The 16891-nt window shown below is 41.6% G+C and overlaps 1 protein-coding gene across 7 annotated transcripts in view; it reads left to right on the top strand.

Moving 5' to 3' along the window:
* LOC107992936 (sodium/potassium/calcium exchanger Nckx30C) overlaps nucleotides 1-16891 on the top strand; it is a 55628-nt gene that overhangs the window by 25125 nt on the left and 13612 nt on the right. For all 7 annotated transcript variants that reach the window (XM_062087443.1, XM_062087442.1, XM_062087441.1 and 4 more), the window contains 3 exons: nucleotides 8019-8290; nucleotides 11338-11473; nucleotides 14052-14304. In XM_062087443.1, the coding sequence (XP_061943427.1) occupies nucleotides 8019-8290; nucleotides 11338-11473; nucleotides 14052-14304 (661 nt within the window). The remainder of the gene's footprint in view (nucleotides 1-8018; nucleotides 8291-11337; nucleotides 11474-14051; nucleotides 14305-16891) is intronic.

The following is a 16891-nucleotide window of genomic DNA, read 5'->3' as shown; positions in this document are numbered from 1 at the left end:
TACGATAATCGAGAATCGAGACACCCGTTATCGCGCCCTACCATTAACTTAAGCGATAACTTTATTCCAAATTCTCGTTTAAATCTGTCGATCCAGATATATATATATATCTTCCCATCCTGAGTTTTCTCCTCTCTTTTTTTTTCCCCGCCCGTCACGAGAACATGCCCGCGAAAGGACGTCATTAATCTCGATTGCGTGGGAAACGTTCAATATGCAATTTCTATTCGATATTTCACATCTCGTACTTATACGGATGAACGCGAGCCTATACAAAGGAAGACACGTGCACACATCTACGTACACTCTTTTACCGGTCGATTCATCTAAAAGCGGAAATCTTTTTTTCTTTTTCCACGCGAAAAGCAGCTACATATTTTTCTTGTCCCGCTGAGCACTCGCTGATTCAATCCCGTTCTTCCCCTCGATTTTCCTCGGTATACATCCGAGTCAGTGAAACAGAAGAGGGGAAAAAAGCGGCGCAGAGGAACGACAACAACGACGACACCATCGGCCTCTTCTTCGGCATTCTCTGTGGGAAAACGGAGGAAAAGCCGGATGGTTGGTTTCAAATGAATTTGCGGGACGCGTTTTGAGCATGTATCCCTGAGTAGCGGTGAGTGGCGAGTATGTATCGGGACCCTGACCTAGAAAGCGGCGCGTATCGATCGTAACTAGCGAATCCACACTTGGGGCGAGCCTTCCTTTTCCCTTCCTTTAACTCTCAGCCTTTAACGTCATCGAGACACATCACCTTGTACTCCGCTAATATTCCAGATAATATTCGATACGGTTAACTATTCTTACGAGAAGAATCCTGAGCGTGGAAATGTTCGTTGCTTCGCGTCCTCCGCCTCTTGAACGCGAGTGTCCTCCTCTCGCTCGCGGAAATACTTTAAATCTCCCTCTTTGAACTCGCGACCGAGTCATCCGCTTCGTAAACGCGAGCGGTGATTTCGTTGAATCACGTCGAAATACACGAATCAGATATACGCCGTATATCGTTTCGTCGAGTTTCTTTCTCGTCGAGCATCCTCGACCGATAGGTTTTCCTTTTCAAAAACGACGATTTTTCTTTCTTTCTTTTTTTTCTCTTTTCCCTAACGATTTGAAAGGTTGAAAACAATGGAAGAATAGAGAGATCGATGTTTCTGTTTTTTTTTTGTTGCGTTACTTTTACAACTGCATTCCGATATAAACGAGAAGAAAAATCTTGTTTCTATTCCACTTAAATGTAAAACTATGCAAAGTATATCGAAACTCGAAGCGATTGTAGTGAAAAATCTATAAGTAAAATTAATAACGTTAAGTAATGTACTTAACTCTTTAAAATTCAAACACTTTGATCGTTATCTAAAATTGTAAAGTGATACATTTTTATTGTTTAATTTCGAAGAAAAAAAAGAGATTATTAAATTAACGGAGTAGAAGTGAATTTTTACACATCTTTGAGACGAAGATTGCAACATTGACGACTTAAAAAGTGTAAAACTAATTGCATTCGAGTGGTTGAAAGTAGCATTCCCTGTACGTCATCCCTCGTTACGATGCTTTTCATTAAAATCGGCGTCCAAATTAAACATGTTATTTATAATATACGTGACGCGTCACGTTCGTTTTTTTAATAAGTTTGCGAAGATAGGCGGCTGAGCGGAATCGTGGTGGAAGGCCAATCGAAATCCCTTGTGACGTGTCTGTATAGTTAAGAGAGAAAGAGAGAGAGAGAGAGAGCGATTTTATCGAAAATCCTCTCTTCTCGTTCCCTTAGTTACAGTCACGATTACTCAGCTCCGTGGGGAATGATATTAACAAATTGGGCCGCGTTGCGCTTTAATTCCTTGTCTTTGCTTTCGAACTCGTCTCTCGTGGCTAACGTCTCCTCATACTTTGGCTTAATTCCCATTTCGAGCTTCCAGTTTATATTCTTCGTTCTATTTACGGAAAAACGGTCCTCGAGTGTCCCAAATGTCAGTCCACGTCCTCGATTTTCCTGCTCACGTTCTCCTCTTCTCTGTTAAAAAAAGGAAGCCGAAAATAGGCGAAAGAATTACGAGTGTAACGAAGATATCTTAGCTTCGACGCGAATTCGAAACTCGAGCAGAGATATCGAGGGCTTGGCGACCTTCGTGGTGGTGGGTTGTCGAGGCAACTACCAGTCATCAATCACGTCAGCTTTTGCATTACAATTATCCGGTAGCCACATCTAATCCTCTACATGCAACAATCCTTGCGAGAATCCGACACCGTCGAAAAGGATTTTCCAGCGAAAACGATATCGATCCACGCCTCCTCCAATTCTGTCTTTCGATGTTGTGCTATTTTTCGCTCGGATATCATGTGTGTTTAATGCTCCTCTTATCTCGTCTCGTTTCTACGTGTTCGCCATTATATCATCACAGTTTCGTATAGTTGGACGTACGATATCTTCGAGTTTCTCCAATGAGAATTAAAATTGGATTCCATTGTTGTTTTCTCAGTTTGAACACCGAAGAATGAGAGAAAATTGGTAATGATACTCGAAGCCTGGGTTTAATTTTCTAGATAATTTGCCAAACGAGGATGGAAGACAACAGGAACTCGTTATCTCCTGTCGTTGGCAATTCCGGATTTGAAGAAAGATTAGCTCCAGAGACCTTCCTCCAGGTGGAGGAAGGGGAGGAAGAGAGAGAGAGAGAGAGAAAGAAAGTTATTGAAATGAATACACGATGACGTCGAAGAACGAGAATTCTCTCTCTTTTGATCAAATCTCATCGTTAAGGAACTTAATGACTCTCGATTTTGGTACTGGTCCGCTCGTCTTATCGAAGGTAGAAATTTATCTCGAAGAGATACGTCTCGTCTCGACACAACTTATTTTCCTCGGGGTAACTTTCCACTCTCCTTCTTCTATGCGATATTACGGTTCGGTTCCACGGTCACGACGAAGGATTGAAAAAAGAAAGAAGGTGTCGAGGTGTGGAATGAAATTCCTCCTTGGATCCTTGATGAAATTGTCTATTTCCATCCGAACGAGATGAATGAAATTGCGCGCGAAAAATCTTCTCGGTCGGATGATCTTCCATACCGCGTAACCTATCCGCACGTATCCAATAAAGGCAAAAGTATTTCTTTTATTAAGGAGAAAAGGTTTTATAGTTGCGCGAAGAACGCGACGTTTTCGATCTATATCTTCGTTCTTAACGATCGCTTCATCCAATGTCCTTTTGCCATTTATTTTATATCATATACAGGCCATTTCAGTGTGTTTCACGAGCGAAAGCACTTGTTTGCTTTCCAAACGAGCAGCTCGCAGTCGATCAAACGTCTACTACCCTGTCCTCCTTCGCCTGTGCCCCGAAAGGCGGCAACGAGCCGCGCCAATTCGATTTAATTGTTCTCGAAACCAAACCGTCCGCTAACAAACCTAGGCCGATCCAGTTTTGTAGGTTAATAGGTAGCACTTGGCCCGACCTGCGCCGGATTATTCTACTCGATTTGCCGCGCTTTGCTTTCTTTTTTTTTTCTTTTTATTCGTCCATTTAAAATTACCCTTTCCTTCTCCCTTAATCCATAGTATTTGAAGAAATTAACGAAACTCCCAACTGTTCTTTTCCTTCTCGTCGTACTCGTTTTAACGATCTGTATCGCTAAACGGAATGTAAGTTACCGCTCTGCAATTTATCAAACGCGATGTTGTTGATCTCCCTCTTATCGCAATTCTTCCGTTAAACGATCTGTCCATAAGGCAATCTTAATTGAAAGCATTTCTTTCTTTCTCTCCTTTCTTCCTTTTCTTCTTCTATTTTTCTTTTATCGCAATGTCTTTGTCTTTGTTTTTTCGTACACGAACAATTATACAAGGTTTCAAAAAAGGTGCAAAACCCGAAAGATAAACAAAATTACCAAAGTTTAATAAAACACGATAAAACGAAGCTCCACCCTCTTCGTTTCTCTTCTCTTCCATCGCATAACCCCTACTCTTCGCGCATTCCTACTTTATACCTTTCCATCTCGCTCGAGGCAATTCGAGGGTCGATTCTTTCATCGCAGTCCGACTTCTCGCCAAAAGCCCTTCGCCTTTCTTTTCTCGCCTCGTTTCCAGCTTCGAGGATGAAGGCCACTCACCAGAGCGGTCTTTTTTTTTTTTTTTTTCCTCTTTGACCTAATGCCTACCGTGGACACGCGCGATTGGTTGAAATTAATCGCCAAATTATCGTCTTCCTCTTCTTCGCGCATGAATTCTTTTTTTTTTTTTTTTTTTATTCAACGAGACTAATCAAAATTTTACAATTTTTCTCGCGATCATTTTAGATTCCCAAACTTGATTTCAAACTTTATACTATCGATACTATCTTCGTTCGATACGTAGGAATATATTTTAGATAAATACATTTGATAATCGAAGAATAATAATCATTCTTCGTTAAAAAAAAGAAATATTTCTCCACGCTAATCTAAATCAGGATATTAATTTATATTATAGTCGAACGTGATTTAACATTCAAATATTTAAATAATAAACGCGTTGGACGACGTTTATTTCTTTTTTCGTGGAAAAAAATATTGATCGATAAACACAACTAATGATGTATCTTAAAAAAAGAAACTCGGACGATATAACATATTTCGCATATATAGAAGAATAAAGAGAGAGCGAGAGAGAGAAAGAGAAGGGGAGGAAAACTGGAGGCGCACAAAGGAGAAAGAGAAACGAGATAAATAGCAAATGAGATAGCCTCCGGCTAGACAGATACTTTCATATCGCGCCGACTTTCAGTGTTCTTCTCGCCATTCTTCTCCTCTCTGACCCGTCTAGTTTCTTCTTTGACCTAGTATCGCGCGAAATAAGAGCAGGATCGGCTCGCGTCGTGACAGCCAAGTTTTTCCCGGTAACGAGCGAATTTTCCAGAGTTTTTTTTACACCGCATAACCGATCCGAAGTCGAATCACGATGCACGGATCCGGGATTATCGCGGTTACAAGGTTGAATTAAGAGGCGAGAATTGCGCTCGAGATGGTGCTCCAGGTCCACGAGAAGCGTGGGAATTTACTCGCGAGTGGATGGGAAAATATTTAACGACACGGTGGCTCGCTCCTCTTCCTCGTGAAAAGATAACAGTAAATTTATACACGGCACGCGATTTGAAATTCTTCCGCCCCTCCGAGTAGAGTAGAAGCGAGATTTCATCAAAGATATCGCGTGATACGAATTTTTCTTCGAAACGAAGACGTAAAATTTTTATCACTTCGGTGCAAAATGTTATAAGATAATCGAGAGAATGTTATAATTATTTAACAATTAATGAATTTGAACCAATTTGTTTAATTATATAAACTTGCTCTAGATTGTAACAGACGCACGTCAATGGCGTTTTTTCTTTTTTTTTTTTTTTTTAATTTAATTTCTTAATTAAGCATGATACGTTGCTAAAAGAGTTAGATAGTCTTATCATAGCCTTTGTATATACTGTTTAAAATATTTAACGTATGTTTCGCTTGGAAATATTTTCCCTTAGAGAAAGATACTATGTAAAATTTATAAATGTATTATAAGTTTCATTTCATTCTCTCGTTGCGTGTAGTGCACATAACGAAGAGACACGATACACATCTATCTCGTATGTTACGATCTTCCATCATCAATGATTCAAAAAACGAAAGACGTCAATTGATGTCTCGCGTCCACAATGTGTTAAATAATTCAGAGCAATAAGCAAAAGTAATGTTGAATTTGTGAGATCTTATGTGTCACGTGATAGTGTAAAAAAATAGTACGGCATTACAGGGTTGGGCCATGACTCGTAGAAAATATATATCTTCGGATCTGTTCAATAGATACGTGATTTTTCTTGGCTCGGTTAACGATAACGAAACGGAAGTATCGGTTGATTCGGTTGAGTGTCAGATTCGGATCTCGTTCATCCGCTATTAATTAAAGATCATCCACGTAAAAGAAAGAAAAATCATCGCGGGGAGATTAATTCGCGCGTAGAATGGACACGCCATTAATCGAAATAACAACGATTCGTAAAATTCTCGTACTTCGTTAAAAGATGAAACGGACAATTATCGTGCGCAAACGAAAAGAAGAACGGAATATCGATCTGATTGGTTATTTCTGATAGATTCAGAATAATCGTGAAAAATGAATACATGTATTGAGCGAAAGTCTCGCATCTACAAATAAGATTGAAATAGATTGCTCTTTTTTGTGTTATCTTTTTTTTTTCCTAATTTTGTGCACTATTTCAAAAATAATTATACATCATTAAAATAGTTGTACCGTGTTTAATTTAATGAAGAATTAAAATTTAATAAAGAGTTATGTACCAATTACTTAATTTGTTTGATGAATATTAATTGTAAAATCTGATAAGAAAACGTTTCATTAGAAAATAAAAGTATGCGCTAATTATTGTATATCTTGAAAGAAAGTTTTTATTATTATAGCACATTTTTACTATTTTTATTTAGCGCTATAAAAAATAATCGGATCCGTATATTTCGGATAATTTTCTAAGCAATAAATAGTCTAATATATTGTTGGAAATTATACAAATTATACGGAGGATTCTAAGCTGAAGAAAATTACCGTATCGTTTACGTTGAACGATATGAAAAAATTTGAAAAACAAAAGAATGAAAATATTTTCGAAGAAGAAATTAAAATTATGACTTGAAGATGATGTTGAATACTTAAACGATAATAAACGAATCATTTTCCATATAATTAAATCCGAACGAAATATTTATCCGATTCATAATTCAGCAGAGCAATATTTCGCATAATCCCGTTATTAAACCCTTTATTCGAAACACGTTGCTTCTAACGTGATATTTTAAAAAATGTTTTTCGAAGATTGGCACGAAAGCGTTCTCGACATCAGGCGTAAAAAGATGTGATTGGTTCGAAATTGGTAATCCGCTCGCTGTAATTTTTTCAAATACGATTTACCGGCCGATCTACTTGCCTATAATGACATTCAACTTCGATAATCCAATTACTCGACGATCTGCGTGACAATCGGCTCGAAGTCCCAAGGAAAACTTTTGCTCGCCAAATATCGTTAATTGGTTAATAGTATTTCACGGTTGCTGGCTTCATCCACGTAAAGCATAGAAATAGTTTCCGGAATGAATGCATAACGCGTGCCCTCGTCTGGAAATCGTTTTCGACGACTGGTCGAGAGACTGTGGCGCGTATTTGCAGATCGTTAACAGTTAAGGCTGGCAAAATAGACCAGGAAACTGTAGCTATTACATAACGCAAGCCTGTTCGAGGTAATCGGGCGAAGTAGAACGTAGCAATGAAGCGCACGAAAACGCCTTGACTCTTGCTCATAATTATTTCGTAGTCCCAGCTTTGGCTAGATTTTAAGTGCACGCTTAAATGGAACGTGTGTATGTATATCCGCTGGTCTTGCGCATTTGCGGAATTCGCAACAAATTTGCAACGTCGTCGTCACGGACCGATACCCGAGGATAATCGACGGAATCCTGGATGTTGGAATTTGGCTTGACGTAGATCGTGGGGGAAGAAGAAGGGAAAGAAATTTTCTCGCTTGCGAGTTGCACTTTTCGTAATACCGTAAATAGCGATCCATGGGCGTCAATCGAACTACCGTCGTAAATATCACGGTTACACGTTAAAACTCGAGAATAAAACGATCGTTCTCGCGTGCAAACGGAGAATATTCTCCGGAGAATCCTGAAAGGGGTGTAAAAATATCAATTTGTAACGATCAATTTGTCCCCAGGGTAGGACGAGATGGGAGAGCACAAGAGTAGATGGGATACTCCGTTTGTTCCATTACAATCCCACTTATATGCGTAGAAAAAGTTTATATCAGTGTATACGTATATACAGTGGGATAATTTTATCGGTTTACGAAAACTGGCATCGACGCCCATGACACGCTGGTTTGAAAAAGTTGATCAAAGTTAGTAGGTAGAGTAGGTAGAAAGAGTAGGTAAGGAAAGATGGTAGCTGCGTGACTCGGTGTTTTTCCTCATTAACCTGTATCTCTGGTATTGTTCAGGCAAAGTGGACGAGAAAGCGACGCAACTGCACGCGATAGCCTCGCTAAAGGTGCTGTTGGATGCCACCAGGCCGCACAACGGTGCTGCTACGTCGACCGCCGCCCATTACTCAGGTGCATCGTCGAAAGAGACCACCCTACAGTTACAGCAAGGCTCACAGGGCACCACCACGACCACCACTACGACAACGACCACGGCCGGCACCACCGCCGGCATCCAAGAACTTCCCAATGGCGGTATAGCCGCTGGCCTCGACGCGGGCCTCGATTCGGTAATTGTTCAATTCACCGAATATGCAGGGTGGAAATAGCCGAACATTGGTATTATATTTTACTCTCTCTCTCTCTCTTTCTCTCTATTTCTTTTTTTCTCTTCTCTCTCTCTTCTCTCTTTCTCTCTCTCTCTTCTCTTTTTCTTTCTCTCTCTTTTTCTCTTTGACATAAGGTAGAATCGAAAGCTCTTTTTTTTCGAGACACAAATACATTTAAAATCTTATATATAATAGCTGTTGAGATTACGAGAATCGTCGACATTTTTTTCCTGTTAGAAGCAAGCATTGCAAAGCAGTTTTTATTCGAACGTTAAGTCCGATTTAAAGTTATTCTTATTCCAATATCTTCGTATAAACGGATATATACGGATATATGGAATCTTTTTCATCATGAAAAAAGATATATTCTAATTATAAGCGATTCTCTTGCCCGCATTTTTCTCGTACATATTAATCAACGTTTCTTAATTTTTGCAAGATTTTAAATCACAACGATAATCTCTTTTGCAAGATTCGATTTTGAAAATTACGATTTCGAAATTTTGGAAATCGGAAGAGGTTCCATATCGACAATTTGCGAATTACGCTGGAAGATAGTTAACAGAGGCAAGCAATAGCGGCCGCATTCCTCGCCTGTGCCAACTAGAAACCGGTGGCCGCAATGCTGGCGAAACGTCGTTGGTGCGAATTTCCATGTAGACAAGAGAGTCTCTGGCTGGGAGGCTGGTTGGTCCAATGACAGGAACAATGGCCGCGCGACGAAAACGTTAATTCGGTCGCGATGTCCTTCGCGATCCCATTTCCCGGAGGGTAAAGTCGACGGAGATCGTGCGACTTCAACACTGTGACAAGGCGAAGAATCGACTGGAATTCTTTTTTCTCTCCCTCTCTCCCCCCCTTCTCTCTCTCTCTCTTTCTCCCCCAATGATTCGTATACATGGGATCGTAATTTGAATTCGTTTCCTGTCACGAAGACCGGTCGGATGCGAAATTTCCTCGTTTTCTGATTTCTCGGTTTCCCAGGGGCCATTTCTAAAATAACTGCAGTCGCTATCCGGACTCGACGGCCGAGCCAATTATCGTCCATCGATCGAATCGGAATGAAACGACCAGTCTCGCGAATCAACCAACGCACCATCCTTCGAGCCATCAACCTCGCGCCATTCTTTCTTGTTTCTTTTTTCTTTTTTTCGAGAAAGCTCCGCCAAATCAATTCCGCGATTCGCGCAAAATTTTATTAGATTTTACACGCGATTCGCGGCGAAGAGGAAATTACGCTCGATAAATTTTTATCTGCGTCACGTCACGTTACGAAGGGAATATTTCTCGGGGAAATGGTGGTCCGCGGCCATACCGTGGCGGCCGATTGTCTCTCAGTGCGGAAGGACGCCCACCACCGATATCGCCTCTTATCTGAAATTCCGCCCATCTGATCGCGGTCAAAGATAGATGCTTGATAATTCGGATGGACGCGATCGACCGATAGGAAAAATGAACTCGAGGGACTCCTTATTTTCCGACCGGTCGGCTTCTGACAAACGATCCTCTCCTCGCGTCTTCCATCTAGGATGACTGGCAGATGTACCGTGACGAACACGTTCATAGCAAAGGGTTGACAATGGCCGGCCGTTGGAGAATTGGGTCGTTTTGTATAGCGAAACGACATCCGGGGAAACAAGACAATTGCGAAAAGTGGCTTTTTCCCGGGCGAGAACTTTCATTTTCGAGCGATTCGACGTGAAAGTTGGCCGTCTCGAGCCATCTCGGCTTTCAGCTTAATATCCTTTGTGGCCGGTCGACCACCGTCGTCCACCGTCGTCGAGACGTTCTCCGCCTCGTTCTCGTGATATTCGCGTCGGTGAAGGTAACGTTCCGTGAAAATGTGACGATCGTCGCATAGAGAAATGACGCGGCGATTTCACGGCCACTCGCCGTTTCAACTTGGAGCCCAAGGACGGAACATGATCTCCGCAGATGGTTTAAGGGTGATGATGGGTTAATCGGAGAAAGTAACCGGCCGATTGAAGCGCGAACCGATTTTCCGCGACTGAGAAATTGGCAGTGCAAGCTTTTTTCCGATATTAGCTAGTGGTCGGAAAGAGCAGGCGCGCGCGGGGGAATCTTGAACCTCTTTGTCCTAAATGAGTGAGAAGGCCTTTTCATTTTGAATGCATCGCGAATCTGGGTCAATTCTGGCTACACCCGGCGTCGCTGCGCTACACATTGCCTATTTCAGTCCCTCTTTTACTCTCGGATAATCGAAGCAAAGTCACCAGGCAATGCCTTTTCCGCCCGAGTTCCGCGTCTTCTGGCACGATTATCTCTCCTCTCTCCTCTCTCTCTCTCTCTCTCTCTCTCTCTCTTCCTTTCTTTTTTCTCTCTAGCCTGTCGATCTTCAAGGTCGTCTATCTTTCCGCAACTTTTCTCTTTCGTATTTCGATCTTTATTAATCTCGCTTTATTCTACTGGTTCGCATCCCCTATTAGTATTTATCACGTTGCTATTAGTACAATCTCTTTGAAGCTCGATTACCCGGTATTACTCGGCGTTTCTGTGATAGCGATAGAGTCTCGATCCCTGGTCCGACGCTCGACCAGCGACGAACGACACGGCGTTAGGTGCTCGGTCGCGTGGCCTCGATGAAAATTATTGGTGTACTAGAGGGGAATTACTGGGCGTCGCTTCATTCCACGGCAATTATCTCCGTTGGAACGATTGCAGCTGGAAAATCCGAAACATCTACGAGGCCATTGTGTCGCGGTTACCCGAGGATGGATATGTGTATGTAAGGGTTTCCGCTTTTGTACCTTTACCGCGGTATCCACCGCGTAAAATTTAGAGGCCTGTCTCTTTTACCACGAGCCTTATTGCACTCCTCCAACGATAATCGTCGTTGAAGCGCAGTTGATAGGAAACCTTGCTCTTAATTCCACTCGAGCTCTAGTAGTGCGCAACCAGACCAGATTAAGGGAAGGGATTGTTAATTAGAGAGCGAACCATTTCCACCGAAGGAATCGTGCCTTTGAATTTGATGTTTGTTGTTGCAGGGAGAGGAGGATGACCCTCCGGAAGCGTTGGACATGGGGTGGCCCAGCAGTGCCAGGAAGAGGTTAACTTACATTTTAGTCGCGCCAATTCTATTCCCTCTTTGGCTCACGTTACCAGACACGAGGACACCCAGAGGTAAGTGGTATCCACGCAAGAGGCAAGAGAGAAAGCCTCGGACTTTATAACGTGGAAGAGTCGTTTACTCGGAGATCCTTTAACCGACCGGTGACCAAGACTTTGTTTCGATTACCCCGAGAAAGGAAGAAAGTATCGTTTGGAATAGAGGAAGGCCGGTAGGGCGAAATGAAAGCGTGTTCCGTTCCAACCCTATTCCGTTGAAAGCCAGTAAATTTTTAGTTTTTAGTTTCATAGCGGGGATATCAAAGGAGTAGCTCTCGGTTCTCGGTTTCTCGGTTCATCGTAAAACAGAGTCCTCTCGAGGATCCGTACGAGTTTTACGATTTAACCACAGCTTTTTCCGCCAACGAATTTTATATTTCTCCACCGGTTTAGTTTAAATTTCTACGGGAATCCTAGCGATCACTTTGCGCGATAATAAATGGAAAAAAGTCCAGAATCTCCTCTCGACTCCGATCAAACGTAGTGGCGATTAAATTTTAATTTACTTAACCGTGGTTATATGTAAAGGATGCCCTTTCTCGATAGAGGAGCGAATATATCCGTGATACGCCTCTCGTGTTGAGGAATTAGCAAAGCTCTGCCGCTAAAACGGAATGTAATCTTTGTAAGTAAGCGGTTAGCCGACTTACGAGCCACGAATATCACCGACTGGTGGTGGTAGGTGTGTAGGGAGATTAGGTAATTCGGTGGACCAATTTTCCTCTTTGCTTCTCTCCTTTTCTTCCTTCCAGTATAGTTTAGCCGGGACGTCGATCGTACTTGCGCAATAATGAAATTCTCTTCAAAAATAGCGGGCGAAACTTCCTTCCGTAGTTAACGGCGCAACGAATAATCGAAACCGGATATTTCGATCCGCGTGCTGCATTATTTAACGCGACCGCTCGATCGCGCGAGTCACGCAGAAATATTCCATTGTCTTTGAAAAAACTCGTCGGCCGTTTCTATCGCCGATTTTCGCGTCCAATTTTCTCTCGATTATTCCAAAAAGGTGGAATACTATCGACTCGTGAAAACTTTAATCAACGGAAAAAAGTTAATCGTTTCTTTCTCAAAATATACAAAAACTATTGAAACAAAGAAGCATTTTCAGATGTAAGATCATTCGTAAATCATCGTTCTACGTAACGATTCTTCTTTTATCTTACACTTTCGAATCTTCAAAATTAAACGTACACGTTGTTATTAAGAAGGAAAATTCATCTATCCGTAATAATATTTTTTTTCCAATTGAGCAAAAAACGAGAAAAAACTTTCTCGAAACGCCCGAATATAAAAGTAGTTAAAAATAGTTTGCTTTCTTTCGAATTATATCATCATTTCGATCGATGCTCGATATCGACGCTCTGATAAAATTTTCCCTTTAAATAGCTTAATATCGTATATAGCGTATAATAATGTTGAACGGCGTCAAGATCGAACGATGCAATTAAACGGTTCTAAGATGGACGGGAGACGACACGCGCTGTTATTCAAAACCGTTTCCCGTGTCTCCATCAATCACGGACGTGGTGCATTATCACGGCCTATTAACAGCCTGTATTTCAACGCGACACAATACCACCGACGAAAGATGATATTGACACGCTAATTTCGAATCGGCGACTGATTGTTACCTCGCGGTCGTTCATTCAGCTTCTCCGCGGCGAGCGCTAGATTTTCATTGTTACGCAAAATTGGAAAACGACTCTCGAAATCAATTTATGCCCTCGAAATGGGTGAACGTTCATTTCGTCGATTCATCGGAATATCGGTATCGAAATCATCGTGTAATTCGTAATCGTGTCTTCATAGTGTCTTCATTCCAAGTTGTACCTTATCATTGGAGGAGCGGGGGAAACTCGTAAAAAGAGAAATTGTAATTCCCGAGAATCGTTCTCGTTTATGATCTGTTTATTATATCGTGATACAGAAAGAAAAAGAAAAGGAATCTCAGGACTCGCGGTTTTCGGTTTCGTCCAGACCGCCAATCCCGATTAGGTGATTAATAAACTCGATGTCGGGATAATAATTAAAGTGTGCAAGTCGACGAACACGAGCGAACGATCCCTTTTCGTAACGGGATGGAGGATGTTTTTTGTTCGATCCATCTAGTTGCTTTTTTTTCCATTCTCTATTTTCTTTATCTTGATAGATCGTTTCTCGAACAATAGGGAGAATCTAATGGAAAAGCTTATCCTCGAAATTGATAATATTAACCGATAAAGAAATCGTTGGATCCTTATCCGACTGATGCAATTGCGAGAATTCGAGCTTAGATTTCGATTATCGCGATACAAAAGTCTTGGGCGTGGTGCAAGCACCGCCGATTCACTCGTTCTCTCCTTCCACACGCGCAAACACACGAAAGCTTATTCACTGAAATCTGTGCACGAAATTGCCAACTGGGCGCTCGAACAAACGCGGTTCGAAGAGAAAGACAAAGAAGGAACGGAGAAGTTTTGGGCGGCGAGCGAGTATGGGGGAAAGAAGAAAGAAAGGGGATTCGATTTGAGCGGAATCTCTTTTCAAGCGGATACGGAGAGAGTGGATGGAGGAGGATAGCGTGGATCTCTATTCGGTCTGTTTGTTACAGGAAAGAAGTTCTTCGCGGTGACGTTCATCGGCTCGATCTTTTGGATCGCGGCTTACTCGTACCTGATGGTCTGGTGGGCGAATGTCGCCGGCGACACGGTTCGCATTCCACCGGAAGTGATGGGCCTGACGTTCCTCGCCGCCGGCACCAGCATCCCAGATCTGATCACCAGCGTGATAGTGGCGCGGAAAGGATTCGGCGACATGGCCGTGTCGAGCTCGGTTGGCAGCAACATCTTCGACGTGACCGTTGGGTGAGCGTTATACGACGTCGATATTCGCCACGAATCCCGTTTCTCCTTTGTGCGCCTCCTTTTTTCCATATTCCTGCAGGGAATGAAACTCGCACCGCGGATGGAAACGGCCGGTGCAACGAATACGAATGGAATTCGTTGGAAACTACGTTACTTGGATTTTTCCACCTTAGGGATGTTCCACTTGAATTATTTATCGCGATCGCTCGCCCATATGGAGATTTGTGATAATGATAAGAGATGCGTCCCTATCCCGATGGATAAATCGAATCGAAAGACGTTTTCTCGCCTTCCCTCTCCGTACTTGTTTCCCTCGCAATCGGATCTAGGTCGGAGGAGTATAGACGTTTAGATTATAGCTGGTCATCATCGCTAGTTTTTATCGAGGTTATGGCAATTTTCATACGGGACGCTCGATTCGACGTCGATAAGAAAGGGAAGAAAATCTCCGGAAGTATCCAATCTTCCGTTTTTGTTTCCAAAGATTCTTTTCTTTTTTTCACCTCGATGAAGATAGCTCGATTTCGAGAATTCTCAAAGTTTCGACGAGAACGATTCGAATAAAAGTTGAACGCGAATGAATGAAATATATTAAATATTCTTTCTCCTTGGAACGTTTCCGCTTTCGCACAAAGCCACGAATTGAAACTTAACCGAGTCTATTTCGTATTACAATTACGGGAATTTACATCATAGCCGAGAGAAAAAAGAGATGGGCGCATTATTCTTCGGAAAGTGGTTAAGGCGAGAGTAATGAGATTATGTCACTTTGAGCTGGTGGAGTCTCTCGTTAGCTCGCGTATTCATAACGCGCCTCAACGATTCCTATTCGATCCTATTCGTACAAGTCCACGAAATTATTTCGAAATTTTCGTTGCGCGATTCAAAAAATTCGGTGCGATTGAAAGATCGTGATTAGGGATTAATTAGTCGTTGATTTTTCTGACAGAAGATTATAGAATCGAATAGATCGAAGATGATCTATAATCGATATCGTCGAATTATATTTTTCCAGACGAAATTTCGACGCAGAGATTTCTCGTTTCGTACTGTAATCCGTATTTGTAATTGATCTGGATTGATTTTTGCAAAGAATTGTTGCTTGATGAGACGACGAGATGACCTATAACGCTTGCTCTAATTGCGTCTACTACGATCTTTTTCATCGATTTTGCGCATATTTTATTATATTTGTGCACCAAAGAAAAGAAATTTGAAGAAACGATCATCGCCTGTATAAATTCTAGGTAAAATCTCGACACACGGCGATTAAGAAGATTTTTTCATTTCGTATGGCGGATAACACGCGAACTTTTCTTAAGACTTTGGATCGATCGGGCTACGGGCGAAAGGGGGTGTATTCGATGAACGGAAATTACTGGACGTCGGGAACGATTATTCGATGAAAGGGGTTGAAGAAAATGGTCTTCTGACAGATTCGCCAATCGGCAACCTATTGGAAATATCGGAAACGTGTGCACGGCCACAATCAATTTAATTGGATAATATGGATAGCCGATGGGGGGGCTTTCGGCTTTAGCTTCGTTAAATCAAATCTTTCCATCGTTGCTATTAGTAAGCGAAAACCTCTTCGCTCGAGTTTGAGAGTTTGTTTAAAAAAAAAAAAAAAAGGAAAGAAAAAGTCTCGAACGACCTAATTGTCCGTGCCAAAACGGACGATCTTAAAAAAAAAAAAATATCTCGAGACTATCGTGCGAGCGACGATAAAAATTACACCAACGTTTGCCAGTTAATAGAACTAACGTAATTCCTATAAACTTTTTATGTACGCGACAACTTTTGTTCTATAGACTTTTGTTATATCCGTCTATTCTTCGTTCAACGAACAAACAAGATACTGTACGCGATAAACGAAGCGAGGTTAATTTGCATTTATTGCCGTTCCATAAAGAAAAAAAACTTAGATATCTTGGAAGATGAATAACGTCATCGAACGGAAGATCCGAGTAAGCGATTTTTAATACGTTTACAATCCTCTCGAAATGGGAGGAGGAAACTGTATATCGGGAATTGTTGAGAAACAAACGAAAAAAAAAAAAAAAAAGAAAGAAAGGAATCGTCCTTCGAACTTGGAAAATACATCTTTCTTCTCTGCCGCGTTATCGCAAAAGGGATTTAAGTATCCATTATTCCAGGCTGGGCTAAATGACATTCAAATTCGAGATGATTAAATTATAAAGTTTCGAAACTTGGGGGATGAAGTTCGACGAAGTATCTCGAATTCTTCAAAGCTGTTCACAATTTTCCGTGATTTTCCAAAAATTCTTCTCCATTGAGACACATACATATATATATATTTGTTTGCTTCCGATTCGAAGTGGATTCATGAATTGTTGAAAAAACTCGCAAGGGGATAGAACGGTCGTTATCTAGTTATTATACGAACAGGATTCGAACGTATAAATTGGAATTTCACCGATGATCAAATGGAGGCAAGAGGAGGCGGCGTGGAATTGGTCGTTGCGCCAACCCATTGAGGTATTCTCGCTATTTCTCTGTAATAGCGTTCGCCGTTCTCCATTCGTATCTTCGTAACCCCTTCTCAACGTACACACGCATCCTTTCT

This window comes from Apis cerana, linkage group LG1, assembly GCF_029169275.1.
Source record: "Apis cerana isolate GH-2021 linkage group LG1, AcerK_1.0, whole genome shotgun sequence".
Lineage (NCBI taxonomy): Eukaryota > Metazoa > Arthropoda > Insecta > Hymenoptera > Apidae > Apis > Apis cerana.
The sequence above is the reverse complement of the archived record's forward strand: the minus strand, read 5'-3'. Positions and strand labels throughout refer to the sequence as shown.